At 35.1% G+C, this 19,786-nt stretch overlaps 1 protein-coding gene across 1 annotated transcript; it reads right to left on the bottom strand.

Annotated features, from left to right (window-relative positions):
* Nucleotides 1-1,269: 1,269 nt before the first annotated feature.
* On the bottom strand, nucleotides 1,270-18,096 carry LOC123302269. The gene is made up of 3 exons (XM_044885130.1): nucleotides 18,005-18,096; nucleotides 2,174-2,445; nucleotides 1,270-1,823 (listed from the first exon to the last, which is right to left on the bottom strand). The coding sequence occupies exons 1-3, from the start codon at nucleotides 18,094-18,096 to the stop codon at nucleotides 1,270-1,272; spliced, it is 918 nt and encodes a 305-aa protein (XP_044741065.1).
* Nucleotides 18,097-19,786: the final 1,690 nt, after the last annotated feature.

Raw genomic sequence — 19,786 nt, 5'->3', positions numbered from 1 at the left:
GCTTTAAATGGGACATGACCCTCAAAATCGCGAACTTTGTCTTTAAATATCTCGCGATCTAAACGGTCAAAAATTATGAAATTTTAGGAATTCATAAATAAAGCTATTATAAACCCGAGAAAAAAAATTCGGCCAAATCTGTCGAAAAGTGATTTCATGCTGGTACTACCTTAACTCACGTTTAAGTGATTGTTCACGAGTCATTTTGAAACGAATTAAATATAACAAAAAATAATATTATTGAAATATACAATGTGTTTCACAAAATTTTTATGAGTTTGAATTAATTACAATTTTACAGATGCGAATTAAAGAAATTATCAAAATTAAGCAGCGAATAAATTAATTTTTAATATAATAAAACAATTCAGCTTTGTGGAATTTCAATTTATAAGTTATTATAATTTATAAATTATGAGAGAAAAAAAATATATATGCAAAGTAAACACGGTGTATAATATTTCAATATGTATCTCTAACACCTGGAATGTGGAATAAACAATTACAAGTTTCAGTGATTTAAATTCTAAATAACACCCAAACAGATTTGTACAAGCAAGTTGATAATTCAATAAATCTTTAACAAAAATTGAAACACTAACTATTATTAATATTTCAATTTTAATAAAACTAATTTAACATAAATTATCGAATAATAATTAAGAAAATAATTAAAACAGAAATAACAAGATCAATAACCGGTTCAGATCCGCGTTATGGATAAAATATGATCCAGATCCGGTTCGCTAGGATCAAAATATGGTGAAGCCGACAATCTTCTAGCAATAAGTCGATTAAATTCGACTTCGAAAATGCTGAGCAAGTGGACTGTGCAGCGGGAGCAACAGTTCCACAAAATGTGCACAAAATAAAAAAAATATCAGGATGTAAAAACACTTACTGGTTTATTTTCTCCACGTGGCTTCAATAATTAACCGCCTCCATAAAATTAGGGAAATATAGGATAATTTTAAGGAGTGGTGACGGTTAAAAGATATTATGGGAGCACTTATCACTTAAAGTATTTTTACATAAATTCTTTAAACTTTATACACATATACGGAACTTATTAAATTTTATAGAAAATTTTGAGTTCACAACGACGGGTGTGTTCTCAAGCAGCGCAAAAAACTATCTATATTGTCCTCATGGAGGTCAAAAACTGAATCTCTCGAACTTGCTTATACAAATTGCATAATCTGTTATTTTTATATAAAAAATAGATATAAATCGGTAAACAAGATCGATGATTAAAATGACCGATATAATTTATTTGAATAATGGATCAGTGGCGTCACCACCCAATATTGGATGTTTTTGCAACTGAATGGTTTTGATTTTCTTCTCGTTGGGCGGATCGTTGAGCCCATACGTTAAATTAAACGCAGGTATGAATCTTGGTGTAGCATTTTTCATGCGACGCTCTTCTAATTTTTTTAAGTATCCTATGTACGTTGGACATTTTCTGAAGTTGGCTGGATGATCACCCTGACAGTTGATACATTTGGGTGTTGTTTGGGCGTCTTTTGTACTCTCTTTGGTTTCATGTTCTCCTAAACACTTTACGCATTTCGGTTTTAAGAAACTATTCGAAGCACTATGCCCGAAAGCTTCACAATGGAAGCACTGTGTTGGGCCGCTACCTCTTTGGTATTTGGCCCAATAAATTTTTGTTGATAAATGTGTGTTGATTCGTGGAATTTGTTGATACGATGTTGTTGATGGAAAATCAACTTTGTATAGGTGTCTGTTTTGATTTTTGATGTTCATTTTAAACACATTTGTGGATGGAACATTTAATTCTTCGAGTTCTTCTTTGATTTCTTCAGTAGATGCGTTGTAAAGTCCGTGTAGTACACATGAAAAAGGTTTTTCACTTTTGATAGCATACGTGTGAAATGGTAGTTTTCGTTAATCAGCTGGTTTTTGATATTTACGTAATCTGTGTTTGAGTACGTATGTATTTGAGTTGTTGATCCCACATTTTTAAGGTAAAAACCATCCGGGCAGAATTGTTTGATTAATTCAGCAAATTTTTTTGGTTTGGGAACCGTACGATGTAAAATTATCGGAGGAGGCTTGGGAGCCTTTTTTTCCTTTGATGAGTTGTTTGATGTTGATGCTGTTGTGTTGTTTGATGTTGGTTTGTTGGTTATGATTTGACCATACTTACCTTGCGGTAATTTTGGAAATTGGTCATCATTTTCGTCGTCGTCGGACAATAGCGCCGCGAATTTGTTTTGAAGAACAATTTCTTCAGGTGTAGAAGGACGTGGTCTCTTGGAACCAGAACGTGGTCTCTTGGTCTCTTCTTGTGTTCGAATATGTTCGTGTTTTTGGAGTTTCTTTGTTGTTTTTTGTTGTGTTTTTGTTACTTTTTTCAACGTGTTGCCAATCTGGCGACGTGGAAGCACTCCCACCAGGGAGGCTACCGTCTTCGTACATCTGGACGATAATTTGTTTTTATTCTTTGTGCACTTTAACTATTGTTATAAGTGGTGAATCTTTTACTCTTATTAAAAATAAAAATTATAAACAAACAGTAAATAATTTTTAAAAATAAGTTACTCTTATGAATTTTCAAAAATACTAAAAATAGTATTTATAAACACTGATTTTAATTTTAACACTTGTAAAAATAAAAATAATCACTTCACTTTTTATCATAATAGATGTGCACTAAACGGTGTTCAGAGAACGGTGAGCGCCGGTACAATTGTGCCTTTTTATATGAGCGCCGATACAATTGTGCCTTTTTATATAAAGCATTAAAGATTTTTTAAGCCACGCCTATACAATTTGATTAGTCCATACTCTGATAGCTGTCCAATAGGATATGACAACAAAAATTTTGAAATTTCATATAAATATAAATACAACACATTTATTTAAACGTTTGACTTTGTAGTATCAAATTGTCGAATATAATTTTTAAAATTGTGTGTTTTTTTGTAAAAACATTATTATTTGAAAATGGCTAGAACCAAGCAAACTGCACGTAAATCAACTGATGGTAAAGCACCAAGAAAACAATTAGCAACGAAAGCTGCACGTAAAAGTGCAACAGCAACTGGTGGAGTAAAAAAACCACACAGATATCGTCCTGGTACAGTAGCTTTACGAATTCGTCGTTATCAAAAAAGTACTGAATTGTTAATTCGTAAATTACCATTCCAACGTTTAGTACGTGAAATTGCACAAGATTTTAAAACCGATTTACGTTTCCAAAGTTCAGCTGTTATGGCATTACAAGAAGCTAGTGAAGCCTATTTAGTAGGTTTATTTGAAGATACGCAATTCATGCAAAGCGTGTTACAATTATGCCTAAGGATATACAATTGGCAAGACGTATTCGCGGAGAACGTGCATAAGCGTTTTAAATGACAATTTAAAAAAACAAAACAAATAAGAAATATTTTCGGTCCTATATATAGGACCAACATATATTATTAAATAAGAGTATATTATTTTTATTAAAAAATATTATATATATGTATACATATATATATATATATATATATATATATATATATAAATTATTGAAATAAAATTAAACATTATTAAAATTCTGTTATAAATATAAGCGATTGCTATTTTTAAAAATAAATAAATTTCATAAAATTTATATTATTTTATATTCATTTGAAATATTAAAAAAACTTCTCGCTTTAAAGTAACCATGATATGAGTTATAGATGCAATAAAATTTTATACAAAAAATAATATTTATTTGTTGACGAATAATATAAAAGATTTACATTTCTAAATAACATATATTTATATTTGGTGTGTAAAAAAAAAAAGAAGAAAAATAATTTATATTTTTAATATAAAAAGGCAACCGCACACAGTGTTCCCTAGCGGTCACCCATCCAAGTACTGACTGTGCCCAATTTTGCTTAACTTCGGTGATCCGACGAGATCCTTCAACTTCAAAATAAACTTTATTAAAATATAACAAATACATTCTATGTACAAGGCTGATTTACAACGATATAACATATTTTACATTTCATTTTATTACATTCATTAAAGGTTATTAGCCTTAAACATACGGCTTTCATCCTTAATTATAATAATACTTTGTATGCTTGCTATAGCGCAATGCGTACTTAAACCAGTTTAGGTGGAATTTTTATGTTCGTTTTCAATTTTATGAAGTTTTTGATAAAAGGAAACTAGCCAAAAACCTACTTTACTTTATAGGCAACTGTTTTTGCATATCGGCCGTTGCCTTGATGGTATTGTTATGTTTGATTGATAAATTTTTATTCACTGTGTTTACACTTCAATATAGTTGATACACAAAAATACAGCACACACTTTCATATATTAAATCACTATTCACAGTAGTATTAGGTGATTTAAAATAAAATAAAAAATAAAATGTAACAAAAATTACGGAATGGCGGGGCTCCGAACATGGTATTTTCGAGTGGTGATCCGATGTTCATACCACTGAGCTACGGAGACTCTTAAGTAAATGTTCATTAATTAAGTTTATCAAGTAGTTCGAGCATTAGCCTTCCATTTATGGTATATTGACTTGTGCTTGTCGTTGGTGTGTGAGTTTGATGATAACATGTATTTGGTTAATTCGCTGTTCATAATTGTTTTTGTATAAAATGTGTTTGACTGTTGCATTACATAATTTTTAATGAATGTTTTATTCGTTCGTCTGTGTAGGTCATCTATTTTTGCATATCTATCACGATTGAGTACAAGCCTCAGACACTTATTTTGTATACGTTGTAGTTTGTTCAATGAAGTGTCTGAAACTCCGCTCCACACAGGGGCTGCGTAGGTCAGAATAGGTCTTATAACTGCAGTGTACAACAATTTTTTATTATTTGTGCTTAGGGCGCTGTATTTGTTCAAAAGTGGATACAGCAGCCGTATACACTCATGTTTTTAACAAGTTGGTTTATGTGCGGTGCGAAAGATAAGGTTTTATCCAGATACACCCCTAGATATTTTATCGGCTTTTTGGTCGGTTGAATTTTTTAGCTTTCTATTTTAAGCGGGTCGTGAATTTTTATATTTGTAAATTTTTTACTAAATATTTTAAATTCAGTTTTGGATCGGTTGATTTTAATTTTCCATTCTCTGGCATATTTTAGTATCATATCCAGGTTTATCTGGATTTGCTTAGTAGCCACTTGCGCATTAAAGGAGTGGGCGTATACTGCAGTATCATCCGCGTATACAGCTGTCTTTGTTTTTGCAAAAAGCGGGATATCATTGATAAGGTAATTAAATAGGGCTGGCCCAAGAACCGACCCTTGTGGTACCCCAGCTTTTGGCTCTCTAAGAGCCGAGACACTATTGTTAACTTTAACATAAAAGTTCCTGTTTTTTAGGTAGCTGTCCAGTATTGCGATCAGGTACCGTGGGAAGCCGTATTTAATCAGTTTATATAATAAACCGTCGATGTAGACGGTATCAAAGGCCTTTTCGATGTCCAGAAGGGCCACAGCAGTTACATTGTTTTTGTTGAAATTAGTAACAATATCGTTAGCGATTCTTGCTACCTGCATGCTTGTGCTGTGCCCACTTCTGAACCCGAATTGTTCACTTTTAATGATGTTTTTATTTTGATTAAATTTGGTTATTCTTCCCAAGATAACCTTCTCGGCAATCTTGGACAGCGAGCTCAGTAAACCGATAGGTCTGTAGTTCAGCGGGTCCTGGCTGTCTTTATTTGGTTTAGATATGGGGACCACTATATCAGTTTTCCATGCTTTGGGGAAATGTCCTGTTCTTAGCATAGCGTTAAAGATATAATTAAGTTGGGCAATAGCTTTAATTGATAAGTTTTTAATTAGCTTATTGTCCACCTTATCTTTGCCAGGAGCTTTGTTGTTAGGGAGGGTTCGGATTATTTCCCTAATCTCTTGGGGGGAAGAGAGTTTTATTTTAGCTGATTTTTCTCGGGTTTGCATGTTTGAAAAGTACTTTTCTAAAGTATCTATTATTTCGATTTCAAGAGGAGATATAAGTTCGTTGGTTTGTATCTCCTCTAGCGTTTCGCTTATAATGTTGGCTTTTGCTCTATCAGTCAGGTAGGTTTTTAGTTTTTGATCAGAGTAAGGATGGTTTGTGGCACTTTTTTGAAGTTTTTGGCTATCCTCCACATGGCTTTGTCCCCAGGGCTGATAATGCTACAAAAATTAATAACGCTCAACAAGTGACTGTTACAAAAAAGCACCTAGACCACCACCGATCATTTTACACAAAACGGTCCCAAACCCGAAAAAATTTGTGGACTATATAAAAACATTGTGTCCAGGAGGGTTCCATTTAAAAAATGTTGGACCCACAACGCAAATTCATACCTACATTAAAGAAGATTATTTAAAAGTGAAAAACCAACTAATAGCTGAAGAACTGCCATTCCATACGTTCACAGCCAAAGAAGATAAAGTATTATCGTGTGTACTACATGGTTTGTACAACGCAACCATTGAAGACATCGCCGCCGAATTGGCTGAAAAAAATCTACCAGTGACAAACATCTATAAAATGAACATCAAAGCAAGAGGTAGACACCTATTTAAAGTTGACTTTCCAGCTACGACAACGTATCAACAAGTACGTAAAGTGTACGGGATACTAAATACAAGAGTATGCTGGTCCAAATACCGCAAGGGTGATGGCCCAACGCAATGTTTTCGATGTCAGGCATTCGGCCATAGTGCTTCCAATTGTTACTTGGAACCGAAGTGCGTTAAATGCCTTGAAAAACACACTACCAAAGAATGCAAAAAAGAGGCGGAAACAACTCCTAAATGTACAAATTGTAAAGGTGAACACCCAGCCAACTACAAAAAATGTTCAGCATATATCAGCTAAATTGAAAAATTAGAAGAAAGAAAAGCGAGAAATCTTAAACCTAAATTTATCGCTGCACCAATACCTAAAACAAACGTTTGGCAACAAAGATTATTACAACAAGAACGTGAAAAAACGCAACAAGTAAATAGTCATCAAAACAACTCCAACGTTGACAGCAGCGATTTCTCAACGTTAATGAAAGAGCTGAACGAGTTGAACAAATTAGTCGACATCAAAAAAATGATCAGTGCCGTACGAGAACTGAACAGCATAATGAAAAAAACTACAGACTCAATGGCGCAAATTCAAGCGTTCGTCATTTTTGCAGCAAAATACGAGAAATGAAAATAATAAACTTTAATGCAAGAAGCGTATTAAACAAATCAAACACAATAAAAAAAATGTTAGTGTGTGAAAATGTGGACATTCTAGTAATAACAGAAACGTGGTTAAAACCTAAACATAAGTTCGGTGTCCAAGGGTACAAGACTTATAGGAATGACAGAGCAGCAGGAAATGGTGGAGGAGTAGCCATTTTGATAAAAAGAAACATACAACACCACCATCTCTTGGTACCAGAAGTCAACACAATTGAATGCGTCGCCATCTACATCAACAGCTTAGAAGAAAATCTTTACGCCGTCTACACTCCAAAACAGGTACTTGATAAAACCGATCTTTATATATTAACACAAAATATTCCAAGATTCTTTATGATGGGGGACCTTAATGCCCATCATAAGAATTTTACATATTCAAAAATAACCAACCATAATGGTAAAGCATTGGGTGATTGGCTTGAGGAAAACCTTGATTTTTCCATCAACATACCTGGTGACTTTACACGCTTAAATCCGGACGTTATACTAGACATAACTATCCACAACACACTATATCCGATTACTTGCTCGGTAATCGATGGTCCTGCATCCGATCACCTACCGGTGCTTAATAATATAAAACTTGCGTTACCAAAAATTCAAAAAAGAATGGTGGACGATTTAGCAAATGCGGATTGGAAGGCCTTTACAAAATATATATCAATTAACCTTCCCTTCACTCCCCAAATCAATAACACGACAGACGTTGACAACCTTATAGACTTACTTACAGACACAATAGCTGAAGCCGACAAACTATTCATACCTAAAAAACCTTTTTTCAACCAACTAAATATCCAAATAAATAACGAAATTCGTCACCTACAAAAACTCATTAAATATTGTAGGCACAGATACCAAAAAACGTCAGAAAAATCATATTTAAACACACGACAATTACTACAAAAAACGCTTGAAGCTGAATTCGCGGATCTTAACATTCAAGCCCAAAACGAAAAATAAAAAAATGTTAATCACTTGACAATCTGGCAAGAACTGAAAAAGTTTAAAACATGCTATAACGAAATTCCCACATTACATAAACAAAACGCTGCTCCTGCATCTACCAACCAAGAAAAAGCAAATCTTTTGTCTGAAGCCTTCCAAAACGCATTTCTACTTAGCTCCAATCTTGCGCCACTAGACATTCAAAACAAAACTAAATTATTAGCTAACAAAATATTAGAATTAAAATCTACGCAGGATGAAATTGACAAAACTTCTACTACCGAAATCAAAACCATTATTTAGTACCTAAAAAACAAAAAATCGCCGAGTGATGATCGGATACAGAACCATCACCTAAAAAATCTACCAAACAAAGCACTGGGTTTGTTGAGGGAAATATTCAATTTTCCCCTCTCCAACAATTATTTTCCAACTAAATGGAAAGTAGCCACAGTCATCGCCTTGCCTAAACCAGGCAAACCATCACATCTTCCGACCAACTACAGACCTATTAGCTTGTTATCTACATTGGCTAAAGTTTTTGAAAAACTAATTCATCATCGTCTTCAACGCCATCTAGATATGAATAAAATTATTATTAACGAACAGTTTGGTTTTAAAAGAAAACACGCAACGACTCAACAACTACACAGACTGACACATGACATAATAAACAATTTCAAACGAAAAAGGTCTACAATGATGGTCTGCCTGGATATTGAAAAGGCGTTTGACTCCGTGTGGCATGACAAATTAATAACAAAACTTCATAAGCTTAATTTACCATCCTATCTAACAAATATTATCAACAATTATATCAGAGACAGGTGTTATTATGTAAAGATCGGTGATACCAAATCTAACCTTAAATCAATCCCTGCTGGTGTCCCACAAGTATCAGTTTTGGGCCCCACACTATTTAACATATTTGTAAATGACATACCAAAAACTAAAAATACCAAAATCAGTATGTTTGCTGATGACACTGCCATTTATACAAGTTTTTATAGAGCACGTGAACATCTCCCAATATCCACAATTGAAAAAGCCCTTAACAATGTAAACAATTATTTCAAAAATAATAATATTCAAGTAAATACAACCAAAACCGAAGCAATCATTTCTCCAAACAAAGCAGCTTGCAAAGATCTGCAATAAATTTCAATAATCAAAAAATAATTACGAAAAACTACATAAAATACCTAGGAATCGAAATGGACGCTAAACTAAATTATAACATCGCGGCTAAAAATCGTCTCGCTAAATCAAAGGCAATTGCTAATCAAATGAAACTTCTCCTTGTAAACAAATATCTCCCCATTGAGAGGAAAATTCAGCTCTATAAAGCTTGTATACTTGGCACATTAACTTATGCTATAGACGTGTGGGGTCCTCTTGTGGCCAAAACACATACCAAAAAAATCCATAGTTATCAAAACAGATGGCTCAAGTTGATGTTGGATGACAACGCATCCAATTATAGTGAAATTAATCACCAACGTACCAACATGGACAAAATCAAAAACATTATCAAAAAGAGGACTTTAAACAGCAAAACCAAATATTAAATCACACAAATCCGCTCCTTAATGAAATACTCATAACAAAAAATCTATCAAAACGATCAAAAAATATTAAATTACCATTTGAAATTTGTTAACAAACAATAAGGCCAATAAAGGATTTTTCCACACTTAAACCTTCTATGTATTGTTATTGTTTTTAAATATTTATATTGTTATTGTTAATTAGTTTGTAAGTTAGTATGTAAGTTAGTCTGTAAGTTAAAAAAACATGTAATTGAGGTTTTTGGAAATTTTGTCCTCTAATTATTATTTACATTATCATTATTAACTATATTATTATCTTATTTAAGAATTGTTATTTGTTATGTATAAATTAAGGTTTCAAGGTACTTAGAATACTTCATTTTATTTTACTTAAGCAAAAAATGTAATAATTATTGTATTTATTATCATTTAATAAATTTGAATTTGAATTTTCGGCGCTCACATACATTACAATACTTGTGAGGTTAACACACGTGTTATCCGTTCGTTAAAATATTGTAAATAAATTTTTATTAAAATGACTGGCAGAGGAAAAGGTGGAAAGGGTCTTGGAAAAGAGGGTGCAAAACGTCATAGAAAAGTTTTGCGAGATAATATCCAAGGTATTACAAAACCTGCAATTCGTCGTTAAGAGGACGAGGTGGAGTAAAACGTATCTCTGGTTTAATTTATGAAGAAACACGTGGTGTACTTAAAGTATTCCTTGAAAATGTTATTCGGGATGCTGTTACATATACTGATTGTATATGTTTGTAATTGATTAAATAAAGATTAACAAATGATGATGTGGGTGGCCTCTGTGATTAGGCATGCGTCACAAAAACGGAGGTTAAACCCCCATTATTATTATTATTATATACTGAACACGCAAAACGTAAAACAGTTACAACTATGGATGTTGTATATGCATTAAAACGACAAGGTCGTACTTTGTATGGTTTTGGAGGTTAAGAAAATATAATAATTTACTTAAAATATTTAGTAAATTTATTAAAGAATATTTAATACATCCGATAAATTTAAACAGGCTTTCGTTTTTGGGAAGCCACTAATTTTATTTATATAAGAGTAAATAAATTTGTTAATAAATATAACATATTATATAATTTGTTTACAACAAATTATTTTGTTTATAACATACATTACCAAATATTTTTTTTTTTTTTTTTTTTTTGTATTATATCTGCAATAATAAATTATAATTTGTATATTATCTATTTTATTTTACAATACCTTATTGAATTTTTGATAAATTTTATTATAAATTAATATACTACTATATTTTTTATATATACAAGTTAAGAGTAACAAGTATCGATAGGAGAATAGCGAATTTATAACTAATAAAACATTTCACCTTAATCAAAGAAATTAAAGATTTTGCTATACCATTTGTTATACTTTCAATAAATAATTTATTATTAAATTTTAAAATATAAAATTTTTATTATTTCATTTATTTTTTAAAATTATTAAAAATATTTTTCTAATAATTATAAGCGTACATAAACAAGTAGTTATGTAAAAAGAAAATAAAAAAGGTAATGTAATGCATTTGCATCACACTGTTTTACGATATATATTCCGATATCCTTTATTATATTTAAAATTAATAATATTGATATACTAATAATAGATATATTCAAGCTACTTATATATAAAATTTTATATTAAATATGATATTAATTGTTTATTTTATTTTTTTGTATATATAAAAATAATTTACTCTTATTTAAAAAATTTGATGGCTCTCTTAAAAAGAGAGCCGCTTTTATATGTTGATGTATTTTTATGTTATCAATTAAATAATATTTTCGATTTATTTATTTTGAACTTGTATATTTTGTAACAGCTTTAGTACCTTCACTAACAGCGTGCTTTGCCAATTCACCAGGTAATAATAATCGAACTGCGGTTTAAATTTCCCGACTTGTGATTGTTGAACGTTTATTATAATGTGCTAAACGTGATGCTTCAGCAGCAATACGTTCAAAAATATCATTAACAAAACTGTTCATGATACTCATAGCTTTACTAGAGATACCAGTATCAGGATGCACTTGTTTTAATACTTTGAAAATGTAAATTGCATATGATTCCTTGCGCTTCCTCTTCTTCTTCTTATCACTCTTTGATATATTTTTTTGAGCTTTGCCAGCTTTTTTTGCTGCTTTTCCACTTCTTTTTGGTGGCATTGTTACAAACAATTAATATACACAGATAGTTACAGAACACCAGTCAGTATATGTATGAGCGTGTCGTGTATACAACTAGCGTATTATATACGCGAAGATAGATATAACAATAAAAATGAATACTACTTTCTGATTGGCTGAAAATAATACTATAAGGTGATTGGTTCATTTTTAAAGTTTTATATTTTATAAATATTATAAATTAAAATACCCAAATAACATTTTAAACATTTATGTTACAATCCCCGTAACGTACATATCTGTGTGATTATATTTACAAAAAAATATTAATTAAATAAATTTATTTGCTATGCCTGGACGAGGTAAAGGTGGTAAAGTTAAGGGAAAGGCAAAGTCTAGATCAAGCCGAGCAGGATTACAATTTCCTGTTGGAAGAATTCACAGATTATTACGAAAAGGAAATTATGCTGAACGAGTAGGTGCTGGTGCCCCAGTATATTTGGCTGCTGTTATGGAATATTTGGCTGCAGAAGTTCTCGAGTTAGCTGGTAATGCTGCCCGTGATAACAAAAAAACACGTATCATTCCACGTCATTTACAATTAGCAATTCGTAATGATGAAGAATTAAATAAATTATTATCTGGTGTAACAATTGCTCAAGGTGGTGTATTACCAAACATTCAAGCAGTGATATTACCAAAGAAAACTGAAAAGAAAGCATAAATTAAAAACATTGCATTAATTTTTATAATAATAATACATCGATCATAGGCCTTTTAATAAAAGGCCACAAATTTATTTAAAATAAGAGTAAAAATTATTTTTATAAATAATATATTATAATATTTTTTTAAAGAATCAATTTTAATAATTATAAATTCATGATTTTTTTTTTTTTTTTTTTTTTTTTTTTTTCTTTTTTTATATGTTATTATGGAAATAATTCATCATATTATGATGACATTTAGGTAACATATTATAAGAATATTCATAAAATATTATCAAAATAATATTATATTATGATGACATTTATGTCATATTATGATGATATTTAGACAAAATATTATAAGAATATACACAAAATATTATCAAAATAATATCATTAGATAACAAAACTGTTCATGATACGCACACCTTTACTAGAGATAAAAGTATCAGGATGCACTTGTTTTAATACATATTATCACAACATCACAAAATATTTTTTAAAAGGAAAAATTTTTTAAAAATTATTATAAAATTTGATTGAATTAAATTTCAATTTATTTGTTTAATAATTAAAGAAAAAAAAAAAAGCATATAAACTTTCTATTGAAAATGTTATTTTAAACTAGATGACCAAGGGAACTTCGTTACACAAACAATATATGACGTATTCGTTATTTAAATAATCAGTATCCTTTGATATTATATCAATACGTTACTCTCTTCTTTTGATACATATTTATAAAATTTCAATTTGTAAGATTTTATGTCAATTATATTTGAATTATATAAATAATATTATATATTTTCTAAATACATAAGTTAAGTAAAAAAAAATTTGAATAACAAGATAAATTTATATATGATGTTTTAATACTCGATACTATATATCGCATCCGTTACCAATTATTCGGTATCCTTTGATTTATACACAGAATGAACTAAAAATATATATCAAATTTATTTTATTTTTTTATATATTTAATATTATTATTATTATTTTATATTACAAAGTTTCTTAACGAAGCTTACAATGATTTCTCATATCGTACTTAACAAAATTATTTAGATCATATAAAATTTAAATTGTTAAAAAAATTTTATATTTATTATTATTTTTTATTTTTATTAAAATTATATAACATAAAATTAATAATATTTTAATAATTATATAAATTAATTCTTATTTAAAATAATCTTATATTAATCTCAACAAATACTCTAATAATATATTTTGTCATAAATTTTTTTATATTTAAAATAAATATTATAATATATAAATACTTATATCAGTATAAAATTTCTTTATATAATTTTGAAAAAATTAATTTAATAGTTAATTATTGATATTAATGCATAAATAAAAGTATTTTCTAATGAAATATATTTTGTCAATGTTCGATTAACACATTTCATAATAATACGTTTTCATTATTGACAAAAAAATTGTTGCACAGTCGAGGTGTTCCTCGTCGGGGGTGTCGTCGACGAGCTTCGGACCCTGGCCAGGAAGTGTGCGTTGAACACAGGGGTCGGAACCTGTGTTGCTCCGAGCGGGTTTTGGCGTGTCGGATTATACATCACGTTTGTGGTGTCGGCGCCATTAGTGAGTGTTGGTCTCCTGAGTACAGGGGAGGGAGCAGTAAATACCTACGGGATTGACTGTCTGCCTGGGTGTACCCGTTACCAACTAAACTCAGCTCGCTCCCTCACACACGATGAGTCGATTCTATTGATTATGGATCCAAAATCCTTATTGAAGCCTTTCCAGAGTACCGCGGGTACAATTGTGGGGGACACGTTACCGTCCGGAATAAGGGACCCGAGCGGCGTCTCGGTTAACACTGAACCGTCCGGAAGTAAGGTGAGAGCTGTGAAGCATGATAAACCACATGCTGATCATGCATGCATGATGAAAATCAATCCACCAAAGAGGGAGCCGCCTCTGAAAAAATGGACGCCGCTAGCAAGCAAAGGCGAGTGAGAGAACGAAAACGTAATATTAAACGTTTTCAGAAATTCGAGTTTCAATCGGTCGAGAGAACACAGACAGCGCTGCAGAAGTTTATTGTTATCAAAAGGAAGGAGGGTGACTTCTCCAAAGTGAGCCCCTTCCTCATTGACAAACTTCTATCGCAGATGATAGGAATTAGGTTTGAGGTAAAAAAGATCAACGAAGGCCTACTACTGGAAACCTCATCATCACTGCAAACCGAAGTTCTCCTGAAAACAACAAAATTAGGAGACTTTGATGTAGACATCAAACCTCATGGCACACTCAACGCATCCAAGGGTGTGATAGTGTGCCGAGACTTACTTAATTGCTCAATTGATGAGATAAAGCAAGGACTGCTGTCCCAAGGCGTGGTGGATGTTCGTCGCATGACAACTAAACGCGACGGAAATGTTGTAGAAACAGCATCTCATGTCTTGACATTTAACACCCCTAATTTGCCGAGATAAATTAAAGCAGCCATACATCGCTTAGAGGTTCGGCCATATATTCCGGCTCCCATGCGATGCTTCAAATGTCAACGTTTTGGCCACACCGCTTCTCGTTGCAGTAGGGATGAGATCTGTGTTTGTGGAAAACCCCTCCATGATGGGACCGACTGCCCGCAGCCGGTCGCCTGCATTAATTGTGGGGGACCGCATAACGCTAGATCCAGAAACTGCCCTATCTACAAGCAGGAGTCTTCAATTCAAGAGCTCAAAACTATCAATAAGCTTAGCTATTTGGAAGCACGGAAGAGATATTTATCGTCGATTCCCAAGACAACAACTGCAGTCAGCTATGCCAGTGTTACCACACCAGCAGCTGCTCCACCGAAAGATCTGGCTCAACAACTTGCTCCTAAGATATTTCAGATAGTGGAAAAAATGATTGCTGAGAAATTGAATACTATTGTAACGTTGACACAGGGACAACAAAAGAACCCTGCAACCCCTCTGGCACCGGCTGGTGAACATTCTGTTCCACCTGGTGGTGTCAAAACGCCTTCCCGGGCCCCTCATTTGAAGTGGCCCGTCAAAGTGAGACCGTCGCCACCCAGGTCTCACCAATACACCCTTTGCGTCGGTCAGTATCAACCGACAGCATTTCTGTGGCATCCAGGATGCCAACCGATAAGGATGGGAACGACTCGAACGCATCATCTGCCGAGTCAGAACCACAGCCAAAGAAAGGTAGAGGTTGGCCGAAGGGAAAGAAACGTAGCTAGCAACATGCCGCTTCGCCCTTCACACGCTACATTCCAATAATATCTAATATCTAAGAATGTCTAATATCGTACAATGGAATTGTAGAGGATGTTCAAACAACTACACAGGACTCAAAATGCTGCTTGTGAAATACGCTCCCTTCTGCATTTGCCTACAGGAAACGCACTTTCGCCCTAACGAGGCATTTAATCTTCGTGGCTACATCAGTCATCGTCTGGATCAGCAGCCCGACGTCCGTCGAAGAGGAGGGGTTGGTTTGTTTATAAAGGAGAGCCTGTCATTTAAAGCTCTTCCACTGCAAACCACACTTCAAGCAGCAGCCGTGAGATTCCGAACACCTATGGAGCTCACGGTGTGCAATATCTATCTTGCCCCGAACTCTGATTGGCGGCTGGAGGGCCTGATGTTCTTAACCAGGAAATTACCACCTCCATACCTTCTTGTTGGAGACATAAACGCCCACAATCCCATGTGGGGAGGGACACAACTAACACCTAAGGGACGACTCTTCGAGGAGTACATCGACCAGGCGGATGATGTTCTCCTAAACACTGGCGAAATGACGCATTTTAATGCGGCAAGTGGATCGTTTTCTGCCATTGATGTCTCGGTGTGCTCACCAACGCTTGCGATACGCTTGTCATGGAAAACTGATCGGGACCTTCATGGAAGCGATCATTTTCCTATCCTGATCAACTTTGATATTCCTAAGGTCGAAGCGTCATCGCACGAACGTTAGTGTATTGATCGGGCCGACTGGACTAAGTACCAGTCATTGGTTAGGGTGCCCGATTTGTTCGCATATAACACCATAGACGCTGATATTGAAGGCATAAATACCTCGATATCTGCAGCTGCACGGTCGAGTGTGCCGAGAACTAAGGGTGCGCTCTCTCGTATGAGAATCCCTTGGTGAGATAAGGAAATTGCCTCCCTTGTGGCGAACAAGAAAAGGGCACTTGGGTGAGTAAAGCGTCGGCCAAGCCCTGAAAACATAATTAATTTCAAAAGAGCCCGAGCCTTAGCACGCCGTGCCATTCTGGCAGCCAAGAGGCGTTCGTGGGAGAATTACGTCTCCACTATTACCTCTGAAACGTCATCGTCGGAAGTCTGGCGAAAGGTAAGGGCTATATCAGGGCGACCATCAATACCTTGGCCGACACACCTGGCTGACGACAATGGTGTTGTAGCAGTGGAGGAGAGAAGTATAGCTGATCTCCTTGCTGAACAATTTAAGAGTGTCAGTGACACGTCAAATTATGATCCGGCCTTTATTCGCATGAAAGAGGAAAGGGAGAGTGTCCCCCTGAACTTTTCCACCGAGAGGGTATTGGATTATAATCAAGATTTTACCATCGAGGATATTCAAGAAGCTCTGGATTCGTCAAGTGACACATCACCCGGACCGGATGACATTCCATATGCCATGATTCGTAATCTACCATCTGAACAGAAGACCAGATTGGTCGATCTGTTCAACAGAATATGGCACGATGGCACTTTTCCGGACACTTGGCGAGATGTTATAATCATTCCTTTGCGAAAGGAGGGTCAAGATCCCTCCTGCGCGGCAAGTTATCGTCCAATATCCCTCACTAGTTGTGTTGGCAAACTTCTGGGGAAAATGGTTAATAGTCGCCTGGTCTGGTTTCTGGAGACACACCATCTTATCTCCAAGAATCAGAGTGGGTTTCGAAAGGGTCACTCTACCATTGACCAACTAGCTGTTCTCGAGGATGCTGCATTAGACAGTTTCATGTTAAGAGAGCATATGGTCACTGTATTTTTTGATATTGAAAAAGCCTACGACATGACCTGGAGATATGGTATCCTTGAGAGGCTATCACTCTGGGGTCTGCGAGGTACTTTACCAACATTTTTAAAAGCATTTTTATCACCTAGAAGATGCAGGGTACGGGTCGGATCGACACTCTCGAGGCCATATGCCACAGAAAATGGTATACCGCAAGGCTCAACCCTGAGTGTGACACTCTTCTGCTGCATAATCAATCAAGTCACTGCCACTGTTAGTCCTCGTGTTGGCCGCTGCCTGTACGTAGACGATGTTACTATCTTCTACAGTGGAAATAGTATGACTCACATACAGGAGCGTCTCCAACGTGCCGTGAACAAAGTAGTTCAGAATGCAGCTGGAATAGGTTTCAAGATATCGACACCGAAAACTACCTGTATGCATTTTTGTCGGAAGAGGCTGGAGCATGATGACCCTCAGCTCTTTGTTGGCGCCTCAAGAATACGGGTGGTGGACAATGTACCATATCTGGGTCTGATCTTGGATAGGAAGCTCTCCTGGAAGCCCCATGTGAGTAGCCTATTGTGACAATGTAAACGATCTCTCAATATCCTTCGATGCTTGTCGAATACCAAATGGGGAGCGAGCAGGGATATCCTACTCAGAGTCTACCAGTCTTTAGTACTGAGTAGACTAGACTACGGGTGTATGGTATACTCCTCTGCTTCGCAGTCCAATCTACTACCACTCGACCGGATCCACAGTCTCGGTGTGCGGTTGGCCACCGGTGCGTTCCGCACTAGTCCTGTTCAGAGTCTGCTGTGTGATTCGGGCCTGCCACCACTTTCAAACAGGCGAAAGCCATTTACCTTGAACTATTGTTCAGGTATTTTGGCAAAGCCTTGGCACCCGAATTACGAAGTCATCTTTGAAAAGCACGTCGAAATTCTGAACAGGTACAGAACAAGACCATCTGCTCATAGGCCGATGGCTGTTCGTATCATCGAGATTGTCGCACAAATAAACTACTCACTTCCAAGGGTCTTCCAAATTGCGCATAATGAAATTGCACCCTGGACACTGGTCTCACCTATGCGTCGCTTAGATCTTGCAGCATTGAAAAAAGGTGAGACAAGTGACGCGCTCTTCAGGGCGGAATTTTATGCACTACTGAGCGAGTATCCAAACTCTCAGCGGATATATACGGATGGATCCAAGACGGAGACTGGGGTAGGGAGCGCTTTTTTGACCTTGGGTCAAACCTACTCCTGGTCGATGCCGGATTCATGTAGTGTGTATACCGCTGAGCTATATGCTATTTGGCAGGCCTTAAGATTCGTTGATCTCCAACAACGACATGACTACTTAATTTGCTCTGACTCACTTTCAGCGCTTGTGGCATTGGGTGACCGTTGGTCCATGGATCCACTGGTCCAACTGGTCCTCAATGTCGTCACCACGTATTGTGTTTATCTGGACACCGGGTCACGTGGGCATCTTAGGTAATGAAATTGTCGATGATGTCGCGCGTCAGGCTGCAGCAGCACCGGCTGTAGACGATGTGTGCGTGAGGGACACTGATATTAAGTCCCACATGAGGCTGTTGCTTCAACGGGAGTGGCAACACACATGGAACGAGCTCAATGCGAAATTATTTTCCATCAAGCTGTCAGTGTCTAAATGGAGTAATCCAATGGCACTGAGTCGCATCGAGGATGTGGCCATCACCAGACTTCGCTTTGGGCACGCTGCAATAACCTCGGCATATCTGCTCACTGGAGAGCAACAGCCTCAATGTGCTCCCTGTGGGCGGCCCCTTACTGTCAGGCATATTCTCACCACCTGTCCACAATACCAAGCACATCGTCAACAATGTCAACTGCGAGGAGGCTTAAGTCGCATCCTGGGTAATAACGCTACCATGTTACCCAGACTGATAAATTTCATAAATTGTTCAGGTCTTTTAGGAAAAATATGAAAAACTGTGAAATACTAACCTGTGATAATAACTTACCTATTTCATGTGTTGTCGGTTTTTAAAAGAGGTATTCGTTTAATTAAGTGATATAATATTATACTTACCTCTTTTTGTTTGCATATAAATACATGTGTTACTGAATATTAGATGTAACGATATGTGCTCTGTCCTGATGATATGGGCTGCTAATGATCTTAGTTATCGATGCGGCCCTAAAACCAAAAAAAAAAAAATTAAC

The sequence above is a fragment of the Chrysoperla carnea genome, chromosome X (genome assembly GCF_905475395.1).
Source record: "Chrysoperla carnea chromosome X, inChrCarn1.1, whole genome shotgun sequence".
Taxonomy (NCBI): Eukaryota; Metazoa; Arthropoda; class Insecta; order Neuroptera; family Chrysopidae; genus Chrysoperla; species Chrysoperla carnea.
This window is presented reverse-complemented; position numbering and strand designations above follow the sequence as displayed.